We start from the raw sequence: 25,012 nt of genomic DNA on the forward strand, positions 1-25,012 counted from the left end.
AGCCTCTCCTCTTTCATCTGGAACTGCTTTATGTAACAAAGAGGGTACAGAAAGTGCTTAAGAATGAATGTCTCTCTGTGTCTTTGTGTTGTCATGTTATTTGTTATTTAGTTTTTTTTGTTCTTTTGACTTCAAGACGGCGCCGCGAGAGTGGCTGCCTTTCCAGCAGCTCCTATGTTTTGCTTTTCTACTTTCATTTCTTTCATAACTTTGCTGCTGTGAAATGTAAATTTCTCCACTGCGAGACTAATAAAGGCAAATCCAATCCAATCCAACAATTCAAATTTAAAAATAATACAAAAACAAGGGTCTGAATGGAGTGTTCGGCTCTGTGCAGACTTCCGAGTTGTTCTAATTTTAAGAAGTGGAAATATTTCAACTCATTAACATTACCATAGGGACTTTTTTTCATGATATTTTAAAATTGCTGACAGTGTATCTGAAATCCGGGCCCTGTCGTTTTTATGGCAAGTTACCTCTTTGTCATTTATTCTCTTCTGCTCCTGTAGTGTCACAAATATGCCAAGACAAGAGACACAAAGTGACATAATCCTTTAGACGTCTTTTTCCATCTGTTGACATCTGGCGCCACTCCATTATTTGACACGTGCACAAAACCTGAAGTAATGTGTACCCGGATATTAACAAGTGGCTCTTGCATTGTCATTTGTCCATATTTGTTTGTTTGTTTTCTTGCGTTGGATAATTGTTATTCATCCCTCCACCCATTTATTTTCTGAAGTGCTTATCTTCGTGAGGGCCGTGGGTGTGCAGGTGCTATGCCAGCTGTCACTGGGCGGAAGGTGAAGTACACCCTGACCAGATTATCGGCCAATCGCAGTAATTTTTATACAAATACAGTACATTGGATTTATCCTGTAGTTCCGTTGCACCAAACATTGTTCGACGATAACAGAATCAATTTCAATATCTGTGATTGCAAGTATTATTTCTATTACACCACTGTTCTCCCACAATTTATGATCCATCTTCATCTTTGTGTTCCTGGTCACATCTCATTTGGTGCATAACTAATAACTATTCTGTCCGGCATAGAACCAGCCGTAGGAAAAAACTTTAAAGTAAAAACCAGCGGCATATAATTACTGACAAAACACAAACACAATTTATTCTTTTTTTCTGAAAAAGAAATTGTGATCGAAGACACCATGGGGGTTCAATTTGAATTGCCTTTAGTTGGTTGCCCATCCATGACTTGTGTGCCATAAATGTTGCGCATCGTTTTACGAAAACAAAAGCAATGAACAAACATGTCCGATTTGAAGTGTTTATATTGAGCGCAAAGATGAAATGAAACACAGAGATTGATCGAATTGGTTTTAAAAGCACACGTGATGTGTAGCGCTGTGAATGGAGCAATTGTCTAGACTCAAATGGTCTTCTAATGAAGCGGCTGCCGGAATGCATATGTGTAATGATCACATGCTTCCCGCGCTTTTCTTTACCTGAGCTCTGTGCACTTTGTCTTATTGACTAGATCTAAGTGCTTCCTTCAGGGGTGGCCTTTTGTCTCTTGAGACTCTATGTTTTTTTCTCTTTTTTCTCTTTTAAGTTTGCATGGGGCAACCCGGTGGTCCAGTGGTTAGTGTGTCGACCTTACAGAGGGACCAGTTTTAATTCCGGACTCCTGTGTGGAGTTTGCATGTTGTCCCAGAGCCTGCCTGGGTTTTCTCCGGGTTCTTCGGTGTCCTCCCACAGTCCAAAAATATGTATGGAGGCCTGATTGAACACCTTAAATTGTCCCTAGGTGTTAGTATGAGCGTGAATGGTTGGTTGTCTCTATGTGCTCTGCGATTGGCGTGCAACCAGTTTAGGGTGTCCCCTGGCAACCGCTCAAAGACAGCTGCCATAGACACCACCACCATCAGCAACCTTAACTCATTCACCCCCAGACGATGCGCAAAAATGTGTCCACGCCAGTGCCAGGGTTTTTGTCAATGTCACCCGAATTCCAAGACCCACAGAATATACAGTTTAAGGACTATTTAAACATTCAATACCTCTCTTTTTTAATTAAAAAAGGATTCATCTGAGCTAAAAACGGTGGTGGCTGTACAAAATACAATACAATACAATACTTATATATTGGTTTATATTGCACTTTTTCAACAACTGAAGCCTGAACGAAGCGCTGACATTGACAAAAGGCAAAGGCTGCACCCTCGTGAAAGTGAAAAAAAAAACATTGCCAGAGGTAATAAAACCAAAACCTGAGCAAATTCGGAAATGGCGCATCAAGTCACACTTTTCAATTCCTGAATACATTTGGGAATGCGGGAATGGTAGCGAATTAGTTAATGTGGTCAAGTGTTGGAAATGTAAAACAAAGTTCATAGTTAGTGTGACAAAATGATTACCGACAGACAAAGAAGAAGCAAAACACGGTTGTTCCTAGAATGCGCTGAATAATCAATTTTGTTTGACGCAATGTGCACAAATCTTTCCTAAAGAAATTACTTTGCTTTACTATTTAAGTTTGTCCTTCGAAGTGCATTGCAAACTTTGAAGATGCCTCCCAGGAATATGTCTGGCTGGTTGTCAAGAATGCATCATCGATTCCTTGTTCCTGTCAGCATGGCTTCTTGTCTCATAAAGATATGAAATCCGGGTCTGATTTTGAAACCGTAGCAAAGATCTCACCGCTATTTCTCACGTATAAAGGAGAACAACTGATGTCAATTAATCAGACTGACTGCTGTGATGGAAATCCCACTGGCCTTGGGCTTCTTCCCAGCCTCTTCTGATTGTGTTTTAAAGCCACATGCTCTCCCTATTTTGTGTTCTTCTTGTCATAGATTTTCGAAAGCATCTCACATGACAATACCATGGCAACCAAACCTTAAAAGCATTTCAATAACTACTTTAATGGTAAATGGTCATTCACGTGTACCTACCACCGGACACCATTGATGCATCATGAAACATTGCATTCAAACAATTGGAACAAGTATAACAGATCCAAAATGTGACTGAAGTAAAATGGAACTGAACATTCTGTGCATCTGCTATCTGCAGTAATTGATTCCCAGTCTGAATGATTTTAATGTAATATATTACCACAACATTGGGAGATATTATTGTGATTATTAAATATATTTTTATTTTAATCTCGCGTTAGATTCTAATTCATACACACACATATATAATAATATATCATAAATACATGTGTACTTTAGTTTGAAATTCAGAGATCGAGGAAGCTATCATCGCCCTTATACTTCATAGAAGGGGTGTCAAAGTCATTTTTTGCCGCGGGCCACATTGTAGTTATGGTTTCCTCTCGAGGGCCGTTATGAATTTGGGGAACCCATTAGAATGTTTAAATCCCTTCAAATATTACATATAGAGCACACAGCAAATTAATGAATAACTCGTTTTCAAATCTGAAGTCAAGAATAATGACTTTTATTGTGGTTGACATAAAAAAATATGACATTTTGGCTCAGATTTTAGCAATCATCATGGAATTTAACAAGTTTGATTTGCTTTCGCGGGCCGAAAAAAAAATGATGTGGCGGGCCGGATTTGGCCCACGGGCCTTGACTTTGACACCTGTGCTTTATAGGATCAATCAACCACAATATTCATGGATTGGATAAAAAGCATGTATGTCACATTTCCATGAAATATTAGATCGGTCAAAATCTTCTTGAATGGGATAATTTGGAGCAGTCATTTAATCTGACGCTCTCGATTATTTTTTCCCTTCATAGTTTTGCATGACGGGTAGATATGACTTTCTCAATGGAGGAGTTCTTATTGATCTTTTAGTAAGGGCCTCTCTTAATGATGCCTTCTTTCATCACATTGGTCAACTTCCTGATACCTGCCGAGGGCTGCGAGTCGTGCCGCAACATCCAACAAGGTTAGCAAGGAGTAGATGTGCTTTTTGGCCCATGTCAAGATTTCTATTCCTATCTAACAGGGCTACAAGAGTGACTGAATGACTTACAATTAACACTGAAACCAAAATGAATTTCAATCCTAAAGCAGGTAATTTAATATGACACACAGTATTTCTGACGCTTTAAATGGGTTGAAAAAAATGTCTATTTTTATGTTACAAAGAGACAGACAGCATGTATTAAGCACAGCCCTCAGTATATCACCTTTGTCTATCTAACGGTGGTAATTAATGCCTGACAGGCTGTGTGTGAGCAGCTTTTTTAACAGTTTGTGCAGTCACACTTGTAATTAGCTCGGTGTCATTTCCTCAATAAAGCGTGACATCATGTGCTAAAGGTAAACAGCTCCATCTATTCGACATGTTCGTTTGCAAGGTTGAAATAACTCATGGGTGAAAATACAGAATGTGTACTGTATGGACTGCAGAAAGCATTTTATCCTTTCAAAATAAAAAAAAAAAAACGATATTGTCGCTGATAAAATAGCCTCTTGCATGAATAACAGATTGTGGAAAAGTTTCTTAGTTTGTGTCTTGTCAGACAGACAGATTACAGACAGGTGGATAAACAGATGGTGATGAGGAGCAGAAATCACAATCGCCTAACGTTGCTTTCCAGGCATATGGCTAATACGACAATCAGAATCAGAATATATGTTTATACAACCGGATGATGGCATATCTCAACATTTCAGGCAGTGCTCATGTCAAATGGTAAAAATTAAAGTAAATAATAGAAATCTGCATGCAATATGAATTGTTCAAACGGTCGCACTTAAATCTTTTCAGTGCAGGCAGTCTATGAATGACTCCAAAACAACACAACAGGAAAACAACAAGAGAAACAATTGTTAAAAACTAAGAAAAAATAGCCAAATATACAGTATATTCGCACTGCACCTATGGATTGTATTACAGCACTCAGTATTATTGGATAGTCTATTATTTACAGTATATATATATATATATATATATATATATATACATACATATACCCTATCAATGATGATCTCACGTGTCAGAAAGGGTTTAATAGTCCCACATTAGCATATAATTTGCATATATATATATATATATATATATATATGCAAATGACACGCAAGATCATCATTGATTGCTACTATATATTTGTCTATGAAAAATGTTACTTTCAGCACATTTCTCAAATTGGTCATCATTTAAATTTCATATCGTGTAGTAGCATAAAGCATATAAAAAAACCCTCATTGTATCACCAAGTATGACGCAGATGAGTTTTAATGAACATTTAATGAAGGAAATTAAAACGTGAAACCTACCCCACCCATGATGTGGCAACAAATAACACGGCCTGCCTGTCAGTCAATATACGTGATCATATTTCAGGAAGCCTTTTTTGCACAGCAATGAGGTCAGTTTACTGGAATTTATGGACCCACTGGGACAATTACTGATGATGTGTTAGAGTGCAATGAGACCAAAATGAGCTTGAATTTCAACCAGCCAAGGAGAATTTTTTTGTTTCATTCCTGTCATGTCATTTCATACTTCTGCCAAGTCATTAGAGTGTGACTCGTGAAGGTTTGTTGTTGTTTACTTTGATCAGAAAAAAATAATGGTCAAGAAAATACTGAAGCAAAGCTTTTTTTGGGGAAGTGGCTGTCATTGAGCAAGGAAATAAATAATTCCTTTAAGCACAGATGAGAAATAATTTTTCGTGTTGAGCATCGATTATTGATCCGTCCATAGTTTTAATGGTTGAATAAATCTCTCAAAATAAATTAATACCAAACCCTGTTAATTAGTACTTTTTGGACTAAAATTGGTCTTTGAATCCACAACAATTCATGTTAATTTTTGCCCAGCAGTGTGTTCTCGATGCACTTCTTTGTTCACAGAGTGCAAATGGGGACATTTTATAGCCTACTTTGGGCTTTTCCCATCAGGGGTCGCCACAGCGAATCAGTGTCCTCCATCTAACCCGGTTTTGTGCATCCTCTTCTCTCACACCAGCTGGCTTCATGTCCTCTTTGACAACATCCATATACCTCTTCTTTGGTCTTCCTCTCGGTCTCCTGCCTGGCAGCATCCTTCTCCCGATATAGTCACACTCTCTCCTCTGGACATGTCCAAACCATCTGAGTCTGGCTTCTCTGACTTTCTCTTCAAAGCCTCTAATGAGTTGTCCCTCTAATGTACTCATTCCTGATCCTAGCCAACCTGGTCACTCCCAAATAAATCCTCAACATCTTCACCTCTGCTACCTCCAGCTCTGCTTGCTGTCTTTTCTTCAGTGGCACTGTCTCCAGTCCAAACATCATGGCTGGTCTCACCACCATTTTATACACCTTTCCCTTCATGCTATCTGAAACCCTTCTATCCCACATCACACAGACATTTTTCTCCAGCCGTTCCAGCCTGCCTGGACACACTTCTTCACCTCTTTTCCACACTCTCCATTGTTCTGGACAGTTGACCCCAAGTACTAAAAATCCTCCACCTTCTTTATCTCTTCTCCCTGTAGCATCACTCTTACACTTGTATCCCTCTCATACATTTTATAGCCTTCTACTATTATCAAATGTTTACCAAACAGAAAAAAAGAATCTAAATTACTTAATTTCTTGAATTTTCTGCTTTTTGTGCAATATATAATAATATGACTGTCTCCAGTTTTGCTTCTATGGAGCTACATATTTTCCCTGAATCCTACAGCAGCTCCGGTATTTTAATTTTGCTGCTGTGAAATGAAAATTTCTGCACTGTGAGACAAATAAACGCTCATTTAATATAATATAATCTATTTATTTTGTAATTTCTGGGGTAAGAAAAACAGTTCAGGCCAAGACAAAAACTGAAAATATGACATTTTCTTTATTCCTATACTTTTGGGTATAGGAATGAAAAATGATGTAAGATGTTATTTGTCGATGACCAAACATCATTTATTATCAACAGTCTCACTCCCGACTTTCAACCAGATGGAAACAAAACAATCAACAATGGATTTTGGATGGATTGAGATGGTCACGTGATCTATGTTTTGTTTTGATGTCTTCACCAAATGATGCTCAATGTGACCATGTTCTCCCTTTTCTAACTGTTCCAAAAAAAATTCAATAATAAAAACAAATATATAAAAAAAAAACCAATGGATTTTCGTTCCTTTTATTTTTTTGGCCGACCTCGAATGTCGGAAAGTCGTTCAAATTAGGCAACCCCGCCAAGCCAAAGGCTCAGCTGGCGGCCATCTGGATTCATCAATGCCATCAGACCCAGACAATTTTAATATTATTTTATGGCAGCGGCCAATTTTTCCCATGTCCAATAACTTCCAGCTCAGGCTTTTATGCCTTTGCACCTCTTCTCATATTCCCCCACCTCCTACCGCCTTCTCCTCAGAGCAGGTCTCAAGCCCCACATCCATCCTTACTATTGCCTCCACAATTGACTCATTGTGTGTATTTTGACCCTTCCCACTCCTTTTCCCTAATGCTATCCTTTTTCTTGTGCAAGCCACCCTCCTACCACATCGTCAGTGTTCCGTTTATGGCCAGCTGCAGCGACGCTGGGTAATGAAGGTGGCGTTATAAAGTATGGGAGGTGCCTCAGGGCATTCTCACAGATAGAAAAATTGAAATAGGATGAGGATGGAAATGGGAGGGGGCGGCAGAGATTCGAGGATTAGAGGGCCACGAGACACACAAAAAATATCTGAGTGTCGAGAAATGTAGTGAAATACACCAAGAACAAAGTCAGGGATGATATATGAATGAAGGTGTCCTCCTGGTGGGAATACGTTCACTTTTAGTATTCAGTACGAGTATCGAGAGGAAGCAAGCTTGTGATCTTTTTAATATTTGTGCCTCTTTTGGAATGTCAAAATATTAGAAATATTTCTCAGATGTATACTTGTAAAAAAATAGCACGGGGACAAAAGCTGAGGATTTCATAAAATCAATATTAACATCACTGCCTGAGTTCCATTTGTGTATGGCGTCGCCCTTATGGGATGAGTTGTGTCAACGGCAGAAGAACATATTTTTGTAGCCTGCGACTATTATCAAATATTCATTAAACCGAAAAAAATATGAAAAAGAAGTTAAACTATTTAATTTCTTGAATTTTGGTCTCTTCTTTTTGCTCCTATGAAGCTCCATATTTTCCCTGAATCCATTACATCGGATAACTGCAACTGGATATGTTCTCTATCTTGGTTATTTCTGTGTATTTGACATCGGCCTGAGGGGCATCCTGACATCCCAACTTGCTTGATGTTTATTATTTATTTATTTTTTATCCATTGGTATAATCACAGTACAACAATTTTTGACAATCAGGTGATCGTGTGCTGTACCAGTAAGACAAAGATAATGACTGGTTGACTTTTAGCCCCAGTCACCTCAAGCATCTTTTGTAATAACAGCCATTTGTCATTTAAAATAACTATCTTTTTTGTGGAGGCAGCCAGCCAAAGCCTATAAGATGTTTTTTTATACAATGGTGACTTTCGACCATGAAGAGTTGATCTTCTAGTACATCTTTGATAGATATCAGAATAAACAGTGGTCTGGCTTTCTGTTTCCAGATTGCAACAATTCAACCAGCTTAATGTTTTCGTGATAAATATATTCCGGAAGGGTATGACAAATTGAATCAATTTACTTACAAAAGTAAACATAGAAATAAAAACTGTACCAAGATAGAAAATCAAGTATAATAAGATCGGGATATAATGCAGTGCCCCGAATACAGTACAGTGATACCTTGGCTTACGAACTTAATCGATTCCCAGACAGAGTGTGTAAGGCGAAAAGTGTGTATCCCAAAAATACAGCCATTAAAATGAGAATAATCCATTCCCAGGTCCCCTAAAACATAATTTTCTAGTTTCTAATTTTCTAAGCCTGAAAATGACAAAATATACATTATTTCATGCATAATAATGGTGCTATGGTATTATAATTAAAGAAATAAACTGTCTGTATAATAAAGTTGTTTTATTTCCTTTTGTGATGGTCGTTGATGGCTTGATGGAATGAAGTGGCCGGTTTCATCAGCATTAAACACTTGATGAGGAACTTCGCCTTCTTCTTTTACCATCTTGAGGAACGATCCCCTGTAGGTGCTTTCTCTGTGATAATTTTATCTAGTTCCTTATCAATTGTGTTCTGTTTAGCTGGGTTGATTTTTACATCAGGTGTACATACGGCTTGTGCAGGTTGTTTGTGGAGCCTGATTGATGGGATATTTTAACCTTGCAGTCTACACTCTGCCTTTGTACTATTAATAAATTTGAAACAAGTCCAAATTTCAGTGTTTTCTATCCATTGTGTCACTCTCTGTCATCTGCCTGTCTCTTTAATGTTTAACCCCCCTCACTGCTGTGTTCTTGACCAATCACGTATTATATAAGATATTTTAACCTTGCAATCTACACTCTGCCTTTGTACTATCAAAGTTGAAACTCTCTCACTGTCGTCTGCCTGTCTCTTTAATGTTTAAACCACCTCCCCTCACTGCTGCGTTCTTGACCAATCACGTGGCTTTAACCGAAGACTGGGGGCAGGGAATAGAGGACAAAAAAAGTCGGCAGCCATTTTCTTTATGGAGAACGGCTTCACTCTCTATCTGTAACCCCCCCCCCCCCTCACTGCTGCGTTCTTGACCAATCACGTGGCTTTAACCGAAGACTGGGGGCGGGGAATAGAGAACAAAAACACTCGGCTGCCATTTTGTTGTTCGAAGAACGGGCTCGTTCGCGAACGACACATCACTCATTGTGGCAGCTCTGTGTACGAAAAAAATTGCATGCCAAGGTAATGTTTGTATGCCAAGGTAAAATGTTCATAAAATTAATGTTCTTAAACCGAAAAGTTCGTAAGCCAAGGGGTTCGTAAACCGAGGTATCATTGTATATCTTGTTGGTGTCATTTACTTTGGAGAAATAAATGTAAATACATATCCATATTATCATATTATTTGTTATTTAGTTTTTTTTTTTGTTCTTTTGACTTCAAGACGGCGCCGCAGGAGTGGCTGCCTTTCCAGCAGCTCATGTATTTTGTTTTTCTACTCTCATTCCTTTCATCACTTTGCTGCTGTGAAATGTAAATTTCTCCACTGTGAGACTAATAAAGGCATATCCAATTATCCAATATCCAGTAGATGTTCTGTCAGGGAACAGCTGGTTGGAACTGTATTGAATAATCTCAATCCATACTCTCTTGTTCACACACTGGCATCAAATAGTCAACTGCTAGGCTAACCAGAACAGGTACAACTAAGTACATGAAGTCCTACTGCATCCAGAATTATGGAACTTTTTACGTTGCCTGGGCTTACTGCCTACTGCTCACTCACAACTATTTTTCGTTTAGTTTTAAATTGGAGTGTGACGACGTAAATTTGAACACTTGATATATATCTTCGCACATTTGAAATTGATAGCCTGTATTTGTGACAATATATCAACTGTAACAAACAAACAAATAGTTAACTTCACACTGTCTCCTTATTATCTAATTTACAACTGATTATTTTATTACATAGTAGCGTTTTAGGGGGTTCAATTACCTGATATGTTTAGGCGTGTACTTCCTCCTTCATACACAAGTACACGCCGAAACATGTCAGGTAATTGAACCACCTAAAACGCCACTGTCTGTAATAAAATAATCTATTGTAAATTACACAATAAACAAACAAATAAATAAATAGAAGACAGCTAACTAGATGACTCGCTAGCTAGCTAGATGACTCGCGAGCAAGCTAGATGACTAGCAAGCTATCTAGCCATCTAGCTAGATAGACGGATAGATGTATCAGAATCAGAATCGGAATCAGAATACCTTTATTCGTCCCGCAATGGGGAAATTTGCAGTCCACAGCAGCAATTGAAGAGGGATGGGGTTGGGGTGGGAGTGAAAGGATAGAAAACAAGATATTCTAAGCATAACAAAATAAAAATGTCAACTGTATACTGTGCAAATGTAGATGTGCAAAAACCGTTCTATAAACAAGACTGTACATAGTGCAGAATCAAGAAATGCATTTAGATATATTGCAACAACCCATATTTACAAGTGTCCAGTTTTTTTTTTGTTTTTTTTTTTTTCACATGTGATCATTGGGAATTGTGAAGCCTGACAGCAGTCGGTAGGAACGAGCGGCGGTACCTTAGATGTTTGGACCACAACAAATCCAAGGTGTTACATTTTCTTAAGAGCAGTCTTGCTTTGCTCAGCACTTTTTTTTGTGCTGCGAGAAGAGATTCTGGTAGCTATTTGGCTGACTGCCCCCACCCTCACATAAATCAGTTTGGAGAAATCTGCTATAACCATCACAGGTGTCGTTTACTTCCAAAGGATTGCCTGATAAGCACAATGAGGTACAAAGTAACTTCTGTTGGATTTGTGATCAAATGGAATTTGGACGGTAAGAGAAAACAGCTTTCTTCTAGTAGTCTATTGTGTGTACAGTATAGTATATGCGATCATGCACACATCATTTTCTCTTGTGAAGTAAAAATACTGAACACAGGAGATATTACATGATGGAATTTGTTCTTATATCTTGCTATCAAAACACTGGATATAGAGTAATAATGCAGGCGTATGGATCCCGGCGGTTATACCTTGACCCAGAAGTCATTATGACCACAGTCAGTGTTAGAAGGGCATCTTTTATTCTCTACGCTCCTCTGTGATAACTTTGAGACAAATGTCAGGATTTTCTTGTTTCACACTCCAGCGTGCTGAACTCAAAGGAACGGAGAGTCATGTTATATTTTGTATCTGTTTTTGGGAGGCGATGATAATTTTCAATCACATCGATTTTCACATCCTTCTCGTAAAAGTGAGACAATTTTGTACTTTTTTTAAAGAACGCATTTTCATAATGTACACCTGTTCCCAGGTGTCTTAATAACATTCCTGTAAAATGCCGTATTCAAAAGATACTAAGGATCAAAAATTAGAGCATGTATCTTATTTTTTCTGACACAGATTTTAGATTCCCACGGAGGATACGGCTGCTTCTGTTTCGGTTGCTGCCGCTTGAAAGGACAGACGACGTCTACCTCTGGTTGAGAGGCTGAACTCTTCCCCGCGTAATTCGTCAAAACCCTCCTGACGCTGTGCTGCGACACCACAACACTCATTGTAAACAAAGCCCAAATGAGTGTCTTATTGCCTCGGATAATTCATTCCGCCATTAATGTTTAATAGCATTTGCAGGCTCATTGTCGAGCCGCGTCTAATTATGTCTTGTACGTAAGACACGTTGGTTCAGAGTAAATTGTGTATGCACTTTATTGGTTCCCTGTAAACAACACCTTCAATGGGGTGCATGTGTTTTTCAAAAAATAAGAGAGCCCAAAATTGACAACCACGTGTGCGTGTGCGTGTGTGTGTGTGTGTGGGTGTATGTGTGTGTGTGTGTGTGTGTGTGTGTGTGTGTGTGTGTGTGTGTGTGTGTGTGTGTGTGTGTGTGTGTGTGTGTTTGTATGACCAGTCTTGTAAGGATCATTAACATTTTATACCATACGTAGTGAGGACATTTGACATTTGACAAGTGAGGACCTTTTGGCCGGTCCTCACAAGTTTTTCATTCTAAAGGCTTCTATATATGCATCTATAGGGTATATATATATACATCTGTTAAAGTTTTAGAGAGGTCCTTACAAATTCACCCAAAATGATTATGTGTGTATTTTCATTTCACTTGGATACACACACATTTTACTCACTGTGTGTGTTTGTGTGTGTGTGCATGGTTAATGAGAGGAAAACGTTCATACAACAAAAAGTAAAACAATATTTTAACCAAATTCACTGCAGAGGTGAATTTATCCATTCAGAAACCTCACTCCTGCTGTTATTTTCAGTTTCAAGTTCAGTTTCAAGTTCTATTAGCTATCTATCCAGTTAGCTAGCTGGAACACAGAAATGCTTTCATTGGTTATTTATACATTCAATTACAGTAAAGTCTCGTTATATCGATATTCAAGGGAGTCCGAAAAAATATCGATATAACCGGGACTATCGATATTATCCGACCCTGTTTGCATGTAATTTTCTCCGTGCGTGCATAGAAACAGTATCGATATAACCGGGACTATCGATATATCCGATATCGATATAACGAGACTTTACTGTAGTATGAAATTTATTTAGTTATTAAAATAGCAATAATAATACTGGCTATCTGGATAGATCGCCAATAGATAGCCATGTAGCTGGATAGATAGCCAATAGATAGCCAGCTAACTACAGTATATATTAGTGTTCTATTAGCTAGATAGCTTTCTTTCCATTTGAGTTACTTTCGGGTTGAGTGAACGTTGGCGTGTGTGGCTGCCGCTGCTCACCCACAGAGAAACTTATCCTGTGACTGTAAAGTGACCTTGAGAGTTTTGAAAGGCGCTTATAAATGAAATGTATTCTTATTATTATTATTTTAAAAAAGTAAATACATTTTTATACTAATTGAATGTATAAATAACCAATGAAAGCATTTTTGTGTTTTATTTATGTCTAATTTGCACTTTTGTAACCCTCACATTATTTTAACACGCTCCACAGAGTCGCCAGTACGAAAATCTCCCTATTTATGATTTCTGAACCTTAACATGTATGCTTCCATTTCATGTCACAGTCAATGAATTACAAATAAAGAGGTTGCACATTTGCGATCTTCAGGCTCCAGAGGTGTGCAAATGACAGGCTTTGAGTCTGCCCGCAAATGCTCATTGTGCCCCCTCCCCTCCATTCATGCATTTTCCATGACTGTCATTTAAAAGCATTTTTTTTATCAACACAAGCCATCTGCCGTATGATGCAATGTCTTATTTTCACAGAGGCAAAATAATGTTTGTGTAGTGTGCCCGGGAATATTATGCAATCACTCCACAGTGATGAAACGGACTAAAACAGTAGTTGTTTATTTATTTAGTAATTTTTATAATTAATGATGCCATTATTAAACCCCGGGTCACTGAGATTCACGTGCAAGCGGGAAAAAAGTCGGAATATCATCAGAATGCAGAGTAGTAACTCAGTTTTCTGTAATATGTCGCCTACACATTGTACACCCTGTGGCAGATATGCATTATTAAGCTATCGCCTGGAATTTACATTCCGGTGCTGTCTAGCCTTCACTTTTATGATAATAATTTCAGATTGCATTACGGTGATGCAGTGGATCAGACATCTGCATCACAATCAAAATGTTCTGTATCCCCACTCAAATTCTGTGTGGAGTTTGCATGGTATCCCCATGTTTTTGAAGTGGTTAAAATGAGGGTTCTAGTAAATATAACTCCTTTCATATGAATTACATTAGCAAACAAAAAATAGCCACATGATTTTTATGCTCTGGAAAGCATAAGAGGCAGTGATTCCAATTAAAACATACAAATCAATCTTTATTCCTCACCTTCACCTTTTAAATACAAGCAATGCTTTTGTTATTTCCAAATGTGAGCCTAGTGCACGTTTCATGGCATCTATAGAACAATGTCTACGCGAAGGATGCTGAATAATTGATGCATCTAGAAGCTGGATCAAATGGCAAGTCAGCCTCCCTGCAGGCACAGTCTTCTACATGTTTTCTTTTTTTTGTATGTGGTTGCTTGTGCAATTGTGCTTGTGTGTCCTTCTGGTCATTTGTCAATGTGTGCATATGGTTGTGTTTATTTTTTATGTTATCTTAGTTATTAGGAGGAAACCCGAAAGGAATTGTGCAGTGACCTTGAGCAAATTGCGACCCGTTCCACTGTTTACTCAGACACGCACATTTGCTGGTCAATGTTGGACGATGGCAACGAAACATCTCAGTCACATAATCACCTCTCAGCACTCATACACGCATCGTGCACACACCAGGTCTAATTCTCTTCCACGACACACACTCACTCAATTGAGCCTGTCATCTTCTCTTTGCTCCCCTAATGGCCGTCGACTCCCAGAGTGCTATTAGGGAACAGAACATGATATTGGAAATCAAAGAGGATTTGGTGGCTCAGAGGCGCTGTTGTGTTACGAAGGCGGATGGAGGTGATGGGCAAGAAGAGGTCAACTTGTTAGAAAAACACAGTTGACTTGTTCCAAAGGCACACCTGCTCAACCATGGCCGTAACAATGGATTATTTGACTCATTCACTACAAGACGTGACAGAATGTATCCACACCAATGCCAGGGTTTTTGTCATTGTCATTCAAATTCCAGGACCCACAGAATATTTAGTTTTAGGACTACATAAACATTCAATGCAGCGTAAGAAACCTTACACTCTCTTCTTTCATCAGAAAAAAAGGTTTAATTCCTAAACTATATGCGTCTGGAGTTGTATGAGCTTGAAATGAGGGTGACTGTCCAAAATGTAATACATTGGTTTTTATTGGTTTATATAGCGCTTTAACAACAGCTAAAGCTGGAACAAAGCGTTAACATCGAAAAAAGGTGAATGAAATCCGAAGAAAGTTCGGGAGTGGCGCACTATGCCATATTTTCCACTTCCGAATAAATTTGAGAATGGCAGTGAATGAGTGAAGGACATGACTGCTATGGTTCCACTTGTATAAACTGTGGGAGCTAGTTTTCAGTCAGGTAAAGACAGAGTGCTTAGGTGCTGAGCACAGCAACATGAATGAAAATCCACGAGGAATTCCTGGCTGTAGATGACACAATATAGCACCCGAACATTACTTTTGGTCTAGATAGAGCTCCAAATTCACTTAAAAATTGTTCCTTGGTATTAAAATGCCAAGACCTTGTGGCAAAGCATGATTTTGTCTCAATGAAACTGCTCAACTCAATTCCTTTGAACCAAAAGTCTATACGATAACATCAACAGATATACAGGTAACATCCGATTTACGACCGGCGCGAGTTACGACCACCCTTACTTACGACCGCGACCGCCAGACTTTATTTTTATTCTACGGCTATCACCGCTACAGCCAGCAACGCGACAGAGACAGGGGTCTGTGCAGGATGATTATTAAGCTACAACACAAAGCACTGGTCCAAAACAGAGGACAAGAGGAATAATCAAAAATAAAGAATACCAAAGACGACGAGTGGGGGGCGGGGGGGTAGTAGCAATGGGAACCCCGACAATGGCGAGAAGCAACTTGCACACGGTGGTGCAGAAACACCACAATCCCAAAAGGATCACGAAATGTGGGGTGGGGGCTCGGACCGAGCACCGAAGACAAAGTCCAGGGTAATACAAAGTACAAATACATGTTGACAGCGTCCCGTTTTCGTACCCGCAGTCCTGAAGAAGGAAGCGGGAGGCGTGGCCTCGTCCCCAGCTGTCAATCCGAACGTGACAATATCGAGCAAGGAGGATGTTTATTTGCCGGAGCAGCATTGCACAAAATGACGATACAAAATAACTTTCGTAACAAAGGCGTACAAAAATTCTCTCCAGCATGACAGCACAGCAATCTGGGAGAGGGCGGGGTGTCCACCGACGCCGAGGCGGAGCGGGTGGGATCGCCGCGACGCAAACGCCGCGTCGGGCTCACGGTCGGCGCCGCATCCTCTTTGAGACAGGTGACCTCTTCTGGCTTCTCCGTTAGCAGGGAGAGCGATTTTTGGACAGCTGTTTTTTGGACAGCTCGCATGTGGGGGAAGCCGTGCAGAAAGCGTGTGCAGTTGCTGAGTGCGCACGAAATACAATACTTCATACTCGGAGTGGAAACAATTAGCTTACTCGTCAACGACTAAACTTCACGACCCCACATATTTCAAACTTGAAATGAACAAATCGCTAATTGCACTTTGGGTGTCTTGCTTTCCAAACATTTTTTTGACTCGCCTATAAGAACACATTTTCTGCTGTATGATTTCTGTGTAAGCTCTCAGTCGTACAGGAGTGGTCCATCGATGAAAAGGTTTCTTCAGCCGGCGTCATCTGTGCTTCTTTGAAGGTGTCGGACGTTTCGCTTCTTATCCAAGAAACTTTGTCAGCAAACTAAAGTCTTACTGGTAGTTTAGGCCCTATATATATCCCTACTGTCCAGACATGGTGGTGCCGGACTCTGCTACGATAGGTCTTTGTCTAGGTAGTTTGCTGACGAAGTTTCTTGGATAAGAAGCGAAACGTCCGACACCTTCAAAGAAGTACAGATGACGGCTGAATAAACCTTTTCGGTGACAGCTGTATGATGATTAACACCTCGTTGAGGCTCTCCTTTCCTTGGAATGACTTTTAAAAGAAAAAAAAAAACATACCTATTTGAGTGATGAATAGCATGTTGCGCCATTTTCATTTTCATCACACATCTGAAAAAAATCAGAAGAAGAACAACAACATTGGTGAGTCCAATCAAATCTTTTTGAGGGTTTGATTTCAATTTGAAAGGCCATTGTCGCAAATGAAAATGGGTTTGTGTGTTGGTAGGGGGGCAAGGCTGAGCATGAAATGCGGTACGACAGTAAACAGATGTACATTAAACGCTGGAGCCAACAAAAGCAGGTGGAGTGTAAGCGATCTAAGCCCTGTGTGTAAAAGGGAAGACTGGGGGGAAATCAGAGGCTTCATTAAACTTTCATATAGTTTTTTTTCTGTACTCTTGCAGTTTCATCTTGTCTTTCTGTTTACTTGGGTCCCCAAACCTCCAAAGTTGGACAAAGTTGCCGACAGTGATTTAGCACATTTAAATGTACATGCACATTCAGTTATTTACCACTCACTACTTACTCGATCAAATAATGTAGAGATTAGGAGCTAACACTTCATTTCTTTGAGAATCCACTTTCCCGATGCATTTATGAATGGTACTTGACAATCTTTCATCGACAGAATCACAACACTTGTTTCATTTCTTTCACACGGACACACACACTTGTGTTAGATATTTGGGTCTGCCCCGACCAGTGGTCGGGGCATGACCCAGGGGCATGGTGTATCCCGGGGCATGGTGGGGCCCCCCGGGGCATGGTGTAGTGGGGATTTTTTAAGTGGGTGTACGTGATACTGGGATGTTGTACGTATATAAATATACGGAACATCAATCATAGGCTACAACAACAATTGAACTAACGTTAAATTTTATGTTTTATTAGTACGGCTGTCTGAGAATTTTTTTAACAAAGAGACATTAGCATTGTGCTCTTATCTGTTCCATTATAGCAGGGGTCTGGAACCTATGGCTCACAAGCCATAAATGGCTCTTTTGATGATTGCATATGGCTCCTGTTGGGGCAGCAGTTGGCGGAAAGCGCAATTTTGATTGGATGACACTGACCTAGGTTGGCCGAAAGCGCCATTTTGATTGGATGATTCTGGTCGTCATGTTGAAATAGGCAAACGCCCCTTTAAATGCCCAACTTGTGCACTTCAGCTTGAATGCACCGGAACATTCGCCTTTGAGGAGAGAAAATGTTCTGATTTAATTAGTAATGAAACAATTCCGTCGATGAAACAGTCGAATGTCAGTGATATTTTAACAAGCCCCATGTTAACATTAGCATCAATATACTTCAGCGAGAAGTATATTGCAGATAGCAAGTGTGGAAGCTTATGAGCCGTGTGCAGGCTAGCTAGCAGTAACTTCGCCTCTGGACCGGCAAGTTGAATTTCATTCCGATCGTTTGCCTGGATTTTTACCAATCACGAGGAATGGAAAACCATTCATGTTAACGGTGAGTACTATCACAACCTTATTTTAAATAATACATTCTGACATTTTGTTGAAAAGTGGCTGCGCGTGCGTGTTTGAGTGCGTGTTTGCGTGCGTGTGGCTCTCACTGAAAAACATTTCTAAATATTTTACTTTTATGGCACTCTTAGTCAAAAAGGTTCCCGACCCCTGCACTATAGCTAATCCTGTAGGAACGCCATTCTTCTCCCATTTGTGAACCCTGGCTTTGAATATGGACACATCACTAATGGAAGAGCACACCTTGCAGCCAAGTTTCCCGTCCTTGTCATCGATCCAGGGATAGGCTTCCTTCTTAAACTTCCACGTCTTCACTCAAAATCGCAAATGGTGAGCTACTGGAGCTCCCCACCATGTTCGTGCTAGCATCATCATGGCTGGCAGTAGTTGACAAAGTAACTTCGGTGTTGGCGCTGAGTGGTTGCTCAACGTACTCACACAAAGTCTCTGAATTGGATATCTGGATGCTGGAGGTGTTTATCTCTTTCAGAAAATAAAAATGAATGTTTTTCTGCTTTTTCTCAGTCATTTTATTGCAGGGCTAAAACCGAAATAAAAATTTAATGTGACGTCGGGAGAAGTGGGTGGACGGTGTACCCCCACGTACCAAACCCACTACACCCTTGGCCCTTACACTGTGAATAATAGACCAGGGAAGGACCACAAATCTAGTCTGACTGAACATGATCCTCAATGCCAAGTTAACAAATTTATATGTGTGCATCCCTACTCTTTTTGCTTATAAAGTCATACATTGGCAGTGGCAAGACAAGGAATGCTGATAACTTTGATACACGCCCAGCTTTTGAAGGCCTGTTGCTGGCATCTCCTCTCAAAGGAGCCGCCGGTACCGCCGCACTGTGTTGCCTCCTGCTGGGCCTTTTGTCGCGAGCGGCATGTTGTCGTTATCAGTATGAGGGTGTCCGCGGTGAGATGAAAGTGAGGGAAAACGGGTGTACACTTCAGAGGTTGTTGAGGAAAATCTCAGCCAAACAGATTGAAAGCAACTTTAGTATGAAAGATCTATTGGAGTAAGCAGCTTCGCCGGCTCACTCACGGTATGCCGGTTTTGCTGAATTTGAAAGTTTTTGGATGTCTTTACTGAACAGCATTACATGGTAATATTAAGCGTTGCTTCACTGAGTAGTCTTATTGTTGTTGCAATGTTGTTTCCCTACTCGTACAAAGCGCTGCGTCACACTTGCGGTACATGACCTTGGTTCTTAATCTTGTTGGAGGGACCGAACTCCACCAGTCTCATATGCTCATTCGTTGAACCCTTCTTTCAATGACTGTGCCCACTAACGGCAGACTAGACTGAGGGATGGACCTCTGCGGCGGACGATCCACCGAACCCCTGAGACCGACTCACCAAACCCCTCGAGTTCGATCAAACCTAGTATAAGACCTACTGAGTCCTAGCTTTACAAATGTGCCGCAATTGCCAACCAATAAAGAGTCGGACAGGGCAAATCCTGATTGTTTTTTTTTTTCATATCCAATCAAACAACGCAGCAGTTATCCTTTCCTGTTGGAGTTGCCGTGTCTGTTTATCTGCTGGCTATATATTTTGTGGACAATGATATAACATTTGCTTTGTTATGCTGTGTTCTCTGTTATGCTGTTTTGTAACACTGTTTTCTTTTTATGGTAATTATTTGATGACATATATTGTCTGACACTCTCCTGTCACGTTCTTTGTTAAATACATGATCGTATTACAAAGGTTTTAATTGATTTGTTTTTATACGCGGCATCCATTCTGGTGATCAACAGAAATAAGAGGCACTGAATCCACATTTGCGTGTACACTACCGAGTCGTGACAACGTTGCCGTTTTCAGCACCGCACAATATCGAGCCTGCTCAACATCCACATTGTTCCTCTTGAATATGTCAAATTAAGCATGCAATCAGTGTAGTACATGTACAGTACTTCCCTTGTTACTTTGCCACGCTCACATGATGGAGTCTCGGAACCCAGCAGCAACAAGGACAAGTCACCCTGTCCCTTTGAGATAGAATGCAGCAAAGTGTGAAAATTGACCCGTGTATGTGTTTTCAACATGTTTGATCAACATATTATTCGAGTTTGACCGCATTAAATGCACATAACTTTGCCATTAAGGCGCCCGCATAGAGTGAGAAGAGGGGTAAGGGAAGGATGGATGTTGATGAGAAGTGAAAGTGACAATGAATTTTGCAGAAATGACTCCTTACAAGGTGAGGGCAACATTGATGCTTTTGACAGCAAGTGAAACGGCAACCACAATGGGAAGACATTAGCGTTGAGAAAGTGAACACATTTACAGATAAGATACAAATGCATTTGGAGTAATTTGAATTTAAATGTAATCTAACAACAGTAGCCAAAATGGAACTGTATAGTGCCACTTAGCAGTTTTTTTTTTTGACGACGATACTAGTGCAGCGTGTTATACCGGAAACAAATTCCTTGTGTGTTCTACATACTTGGCAATAAAGATGATTCTGATTCTGATTCTGATTCTGATTCTGATCTCTCGAGGCAATAAGTGGTGTGTTCATATTTGGTATTGTATTTTTCAGACCTGGACGCACCAGTTCTGACCGTTCACCAGACGATTAGTGACGTGCGGGGCAGTTACTACCAAGAGAAGACCGTGTTCCTTCGCTGCACCGTCAACTCTAACCCGCCTGCTCGCTTCATCTGGAAACGTGCAAACATGCTCATTGAACAAAGCAAAGACAACGGCGTGGACATCTACGAGCCGCTTTACACTCAGGTACCTTCAGTATTTGCTAATCGACTGCCTCCCAATGCATGTATCCACCTACCATCTAATCAACCGAAGCAGCTAACGAAATGAATGGACGCACAATCAACCAACCTACTTATTTATTTATCTACGGGTGAAGTAGTAACACCTATGGTGATAGCAGATTCTTCACCGCTGCTGACAATTCTACTAAACAACAACTGAGACGGTACGTCTGTGTAAGCTCTCAGTCGTACAGGAGTGGTCCATCGATGAGAAGGTTTCTTCAGCCGTCATCTGTACAAAAGTGAAGGTTTCGGACGTTTCGCCTCCTATCCAAGAGGCTTCGTCAGCGAACTAAAGTCTGACTGGCTGATGAGGGTCGTTATGCTGATGAGGTGATACCGGGGGGAGTGGGTGTAATAGGCCAATCGTTAGTCAGGAATGTAGGAACAATCAGTGGGGCCACAAGGGGGGGGTCCCGCGCCCCCCCAACCTGAGAGTAGGGACCTATCATAGCTGTGTCCGGCGCCACCAGGTCTGGACATTAGGGATATATAAATGGGGCCGATACGACCAGTCAGACTTTTAGTTCGCTGACGAAGCCTCTTGGATAGGAGGCGAAACGTCCGAAACCTTCACTTTTGTACAGATGACGGCTGAAGAAACCTTCTCATCAACTGAGACGGTAGTTGGACTGAGATGTTTTTGACAGCAACCAACAGGAAATCACTGCAGAAATGAACTCCCTTAAATTCAAATCCAGCAAATCACAGAAAACCAAAGTAGCAAAAAAACCAAGACAGAAAACTTGCACAGTGATACACTCCGACCCCGACTTGCAAGGCAGAGACTCCTTTGAACAAAACACTAACTATTGAATGACCGACAGGTGTGCCACTGCGGGAAAGGCAAACAAAGGCCAACTCAAATGCACCATCTTTAGACTCCAACAACAATTGACTGACCATTCAAGCAAACAGAATTGATATTGTTCATTTCCAAATCAAATCTTCTGATCATGTGATCAACCTACCACATGCCGTCACTACTTGCCAACTAATTTCCTGTCTCCCAAACCACTCTATTTAGGATTATCAGTGGCGCAACAGTCCCCTATGCATCATGCGACTTTTCTTTTGACTCACTGATGGATTATCAGACCAACTTTCCTTCCAGCATACTTCTCGCTTTGACTATTTGGGAAACACAAACCTACCTTGCAATATATTTTCCTATCTACCTTTGAACCACCATACAAATCTACCAATGGACTCGCCATCCAATTCTGAGTCCCTTAAGACGGAAAAAAACGAAGGCATCTTGCCAAAGAGTCTCCCAAACCAACAAACAAATTCATATCTCCACACAAACCAAACATGCCGGATTTTGTTTAAGTAACAATATGCCCTCCGAAATTGGTTCGCGCAAGCCACATTGCCAGTTACTGATCAATAGGTTGTAGTAAACAAAACAAATCTTCAAGCATGACCTCCCAGTCTGAAAGGACAATCACAATGGAGCCTTTTTACTCCATTTCACAGAGTATCAGTCGACCGCAAAGCAGATTCCCTGGAGTTCAATTGTCCTGGCAGCAGAGTACAGTAGTCTTCAAGACTGGCTGAGAATTGATTAGCCCAGCGTCTGCAGTCAACGCGTATATGGCATCGAACAAACACAGCGGGTCAGGAAACAGTAGGGCAGGAACACAGTGGAGAGAACACAGAGCCGCCATCGCAGTGGCAGTCTTATCAGTCTGTGGAAATAATTGGGATGTGTTTGTGTGTGTTTGTTTATCATACTACAGTTCAGAAAGAATCAGTCACGAGTTTAAAATGCATTTGGGAGAATTATTCAATGAAGTGTACAGATTTGTCTCAAAAAGTATTCAGGATCGACAGAAAATGTTCTTAAAAAATGTTCTTTACACTTTAGGGTGAGACCAAGGTCCTGAAGCTGAAAAACCTGAGAAGAAAGGATTTTGCGGATTATACCTGCCAGGTGTCAGTTCGTAATGTGTGTAGCATTGAAGACAAGTCAGTCACCTTCAGGCTGACAAACAACACGTGTAAGTAATTCCAAACAAATATGCTTTGTTGACCGATTGTTGCTGTTCACATTCTTCTCTTGATTATCACATCTATCCACTAAATACTCCTCATTCAGTGTTTGTTCCTCTGCCCACTCACTTTCTCCACAACTTTGCTGTGTGTCTCCCGCCTACCCATGAGTCCGATTGTCAACCCGTCTTGTTGAAAAGGCATCACAGGTCCGTCAGTTGCAATTCAGTTGTCACATTCCTTGTTATCCCCAATTCAGTCCGGATTGCTCCATCTATGTCCACACCATCGCCCAGCTACAACATTGCAATTGACAGCTCTGTCAATCTCATTATGGTCAAACTGATACACTGCAAATGTGATAGTACTGCTCTTAAAAGACCTGCAAACGTATTGCGTCAGGTGTATTCTAAGTGTGAGTACCGTATATTCTGGTGTGTAAGGTACACCTAAAAGCCTTTATTTTCTTCAAAAGATGAATGTGCACCTTATGTGCAAGTGCGCCTTATATGAGAAATAATATTGAGCCACAAGAGGTCTCACAACTACTGTCATCAGACACTGACTCCATCAACGTATAAGAAGTAGTGCATAACCCCAGCCTTCACTGTAGCGCCTGAAATGTGGTTTGCCTTATATTTGGAAAACTTTTATCTATTCATATATTATATTTGGAATACTTTTTTTTTTCATTCCTTTTAGGTGCGCATCATAGTCCGGTGCGTCTTATATATGGAAAAAGTTTGAAAATACACCATTCAGTGGGGGTGCGCCTTATACTCTGCTGCGCCTTATGCACTGGGAAAATATGGTATCTTGACTTTCAATATGTTTGGTTTATTCTAAATATATTTTGTGTTTAAAATATCACCACGATGATCCCTAATCAGGTGAATTCACTAAATATTATCACGTAAGAATGATATTTTGGAAAAGGCAATAACTTAGAAATTAAATAGCCCTATTGAACAGATTGTGTTCCAAGTAGAGGTTCCACATTTAAGGAAAAGCCACATGTGGAGCCGCACAATTACCTAATAAAAAAGCCTTGATATCTTAATGGTAGCCTTTCCTGGACGTTTTGCATGAGTCTCCTGAATTGAGTTTTAAAATGAAAGATAATAATTTGGGATGTCGAACATAAAATAGATGGGGCTCGCCCCCCCCCCAAAAAAACAACATTACAATGGAAAGTGGAAAAAACTGAGAAAGCAGATAGACTGACATAATGAACCAAAATCAGGTGAATACACAGGCGCTGGATGACCTCATAAAACTTCTGATTATACAGTAGGTATTGAGAGAAGCCAGAGATGATCACACGTGTATTTGTAGTTCAGTTTATGAACTAACACAAATTTAAAAAAATATCTCTCTCTCTCTGTCTTTTTCTCTCTCTCTTTCTCTCTCTTTTATTCTCTCTCTCTCTTTTATTCTCTGTGTATGATTTGATGGTTGGATGGATGGATGGCTTGCTAGCAACCCACTGCTTTGTGCGCATTTGTGATCCCGTAAGGTGAAGACAGTTGTTTTCATTCGAATATTTCATTTTTATTATTGCCCGCTGAGCTTCCATGAGTGCTTGTGGCGTCACTCACCGTTTTGATTGGATTGCCCCAACTGGGTCACGCTATCA

At 40.3% G+C, this 25,012-nt stretch overlaps 1 protein-coding gene and 1 long non-coding RNA gene across 2 annotated transcripts in view; one reads left to right on the top strand and one right to left on the bottom strand.

Annotated features, from left to right (window-relative positions):
* Window positions 1–25,012, bottom strand: part of LOC148900824 (uncharacterized) — a 239,313-nt gene that overhangs the window by 196,555 nt on the left and 17,746 nt on the right. The window lies entirely within an intron of this gene.
* Window positions 1–25,012, top strand: part of mdga1 (MAM domain containing glycosylphosphatidylinositol anchor 1) — a 170,128-nt gene that overhangs the window by 86,437 nt on the left and 58,679 nt on the right. The window contains exons 5-6 of the mRNA XM_088992820.1: window positions 21,147–21,343; window positions 23,252–23,384. Of these exons, the coding sequence (XP_088848946.1) occupies window positions 21,147–21,343; window positions 23,252–23,384 (330 nt within the window). The remainder of the gene's footprint in view (window positions 1–21,146; window positions 21,344–23,251; window positions 23,385–25,012) is intronic.

Source organism: Hippocampus bargibanti, linkage group LG03, assembly GCF_051943395.1.
Source record: "Hippocampus bargibanti isolate YZ-2025 linkage group LG03, ASM5194339v1, whole genome shotgun sequence".
In the NCBI taxonomy this organism is placed as follows: Eukaryota; Metazoa; Chordata; class Actinopteri; order Syngnathiformes; family Syngnathidae; genus Hippocampus; species Hippocampus bargibanti.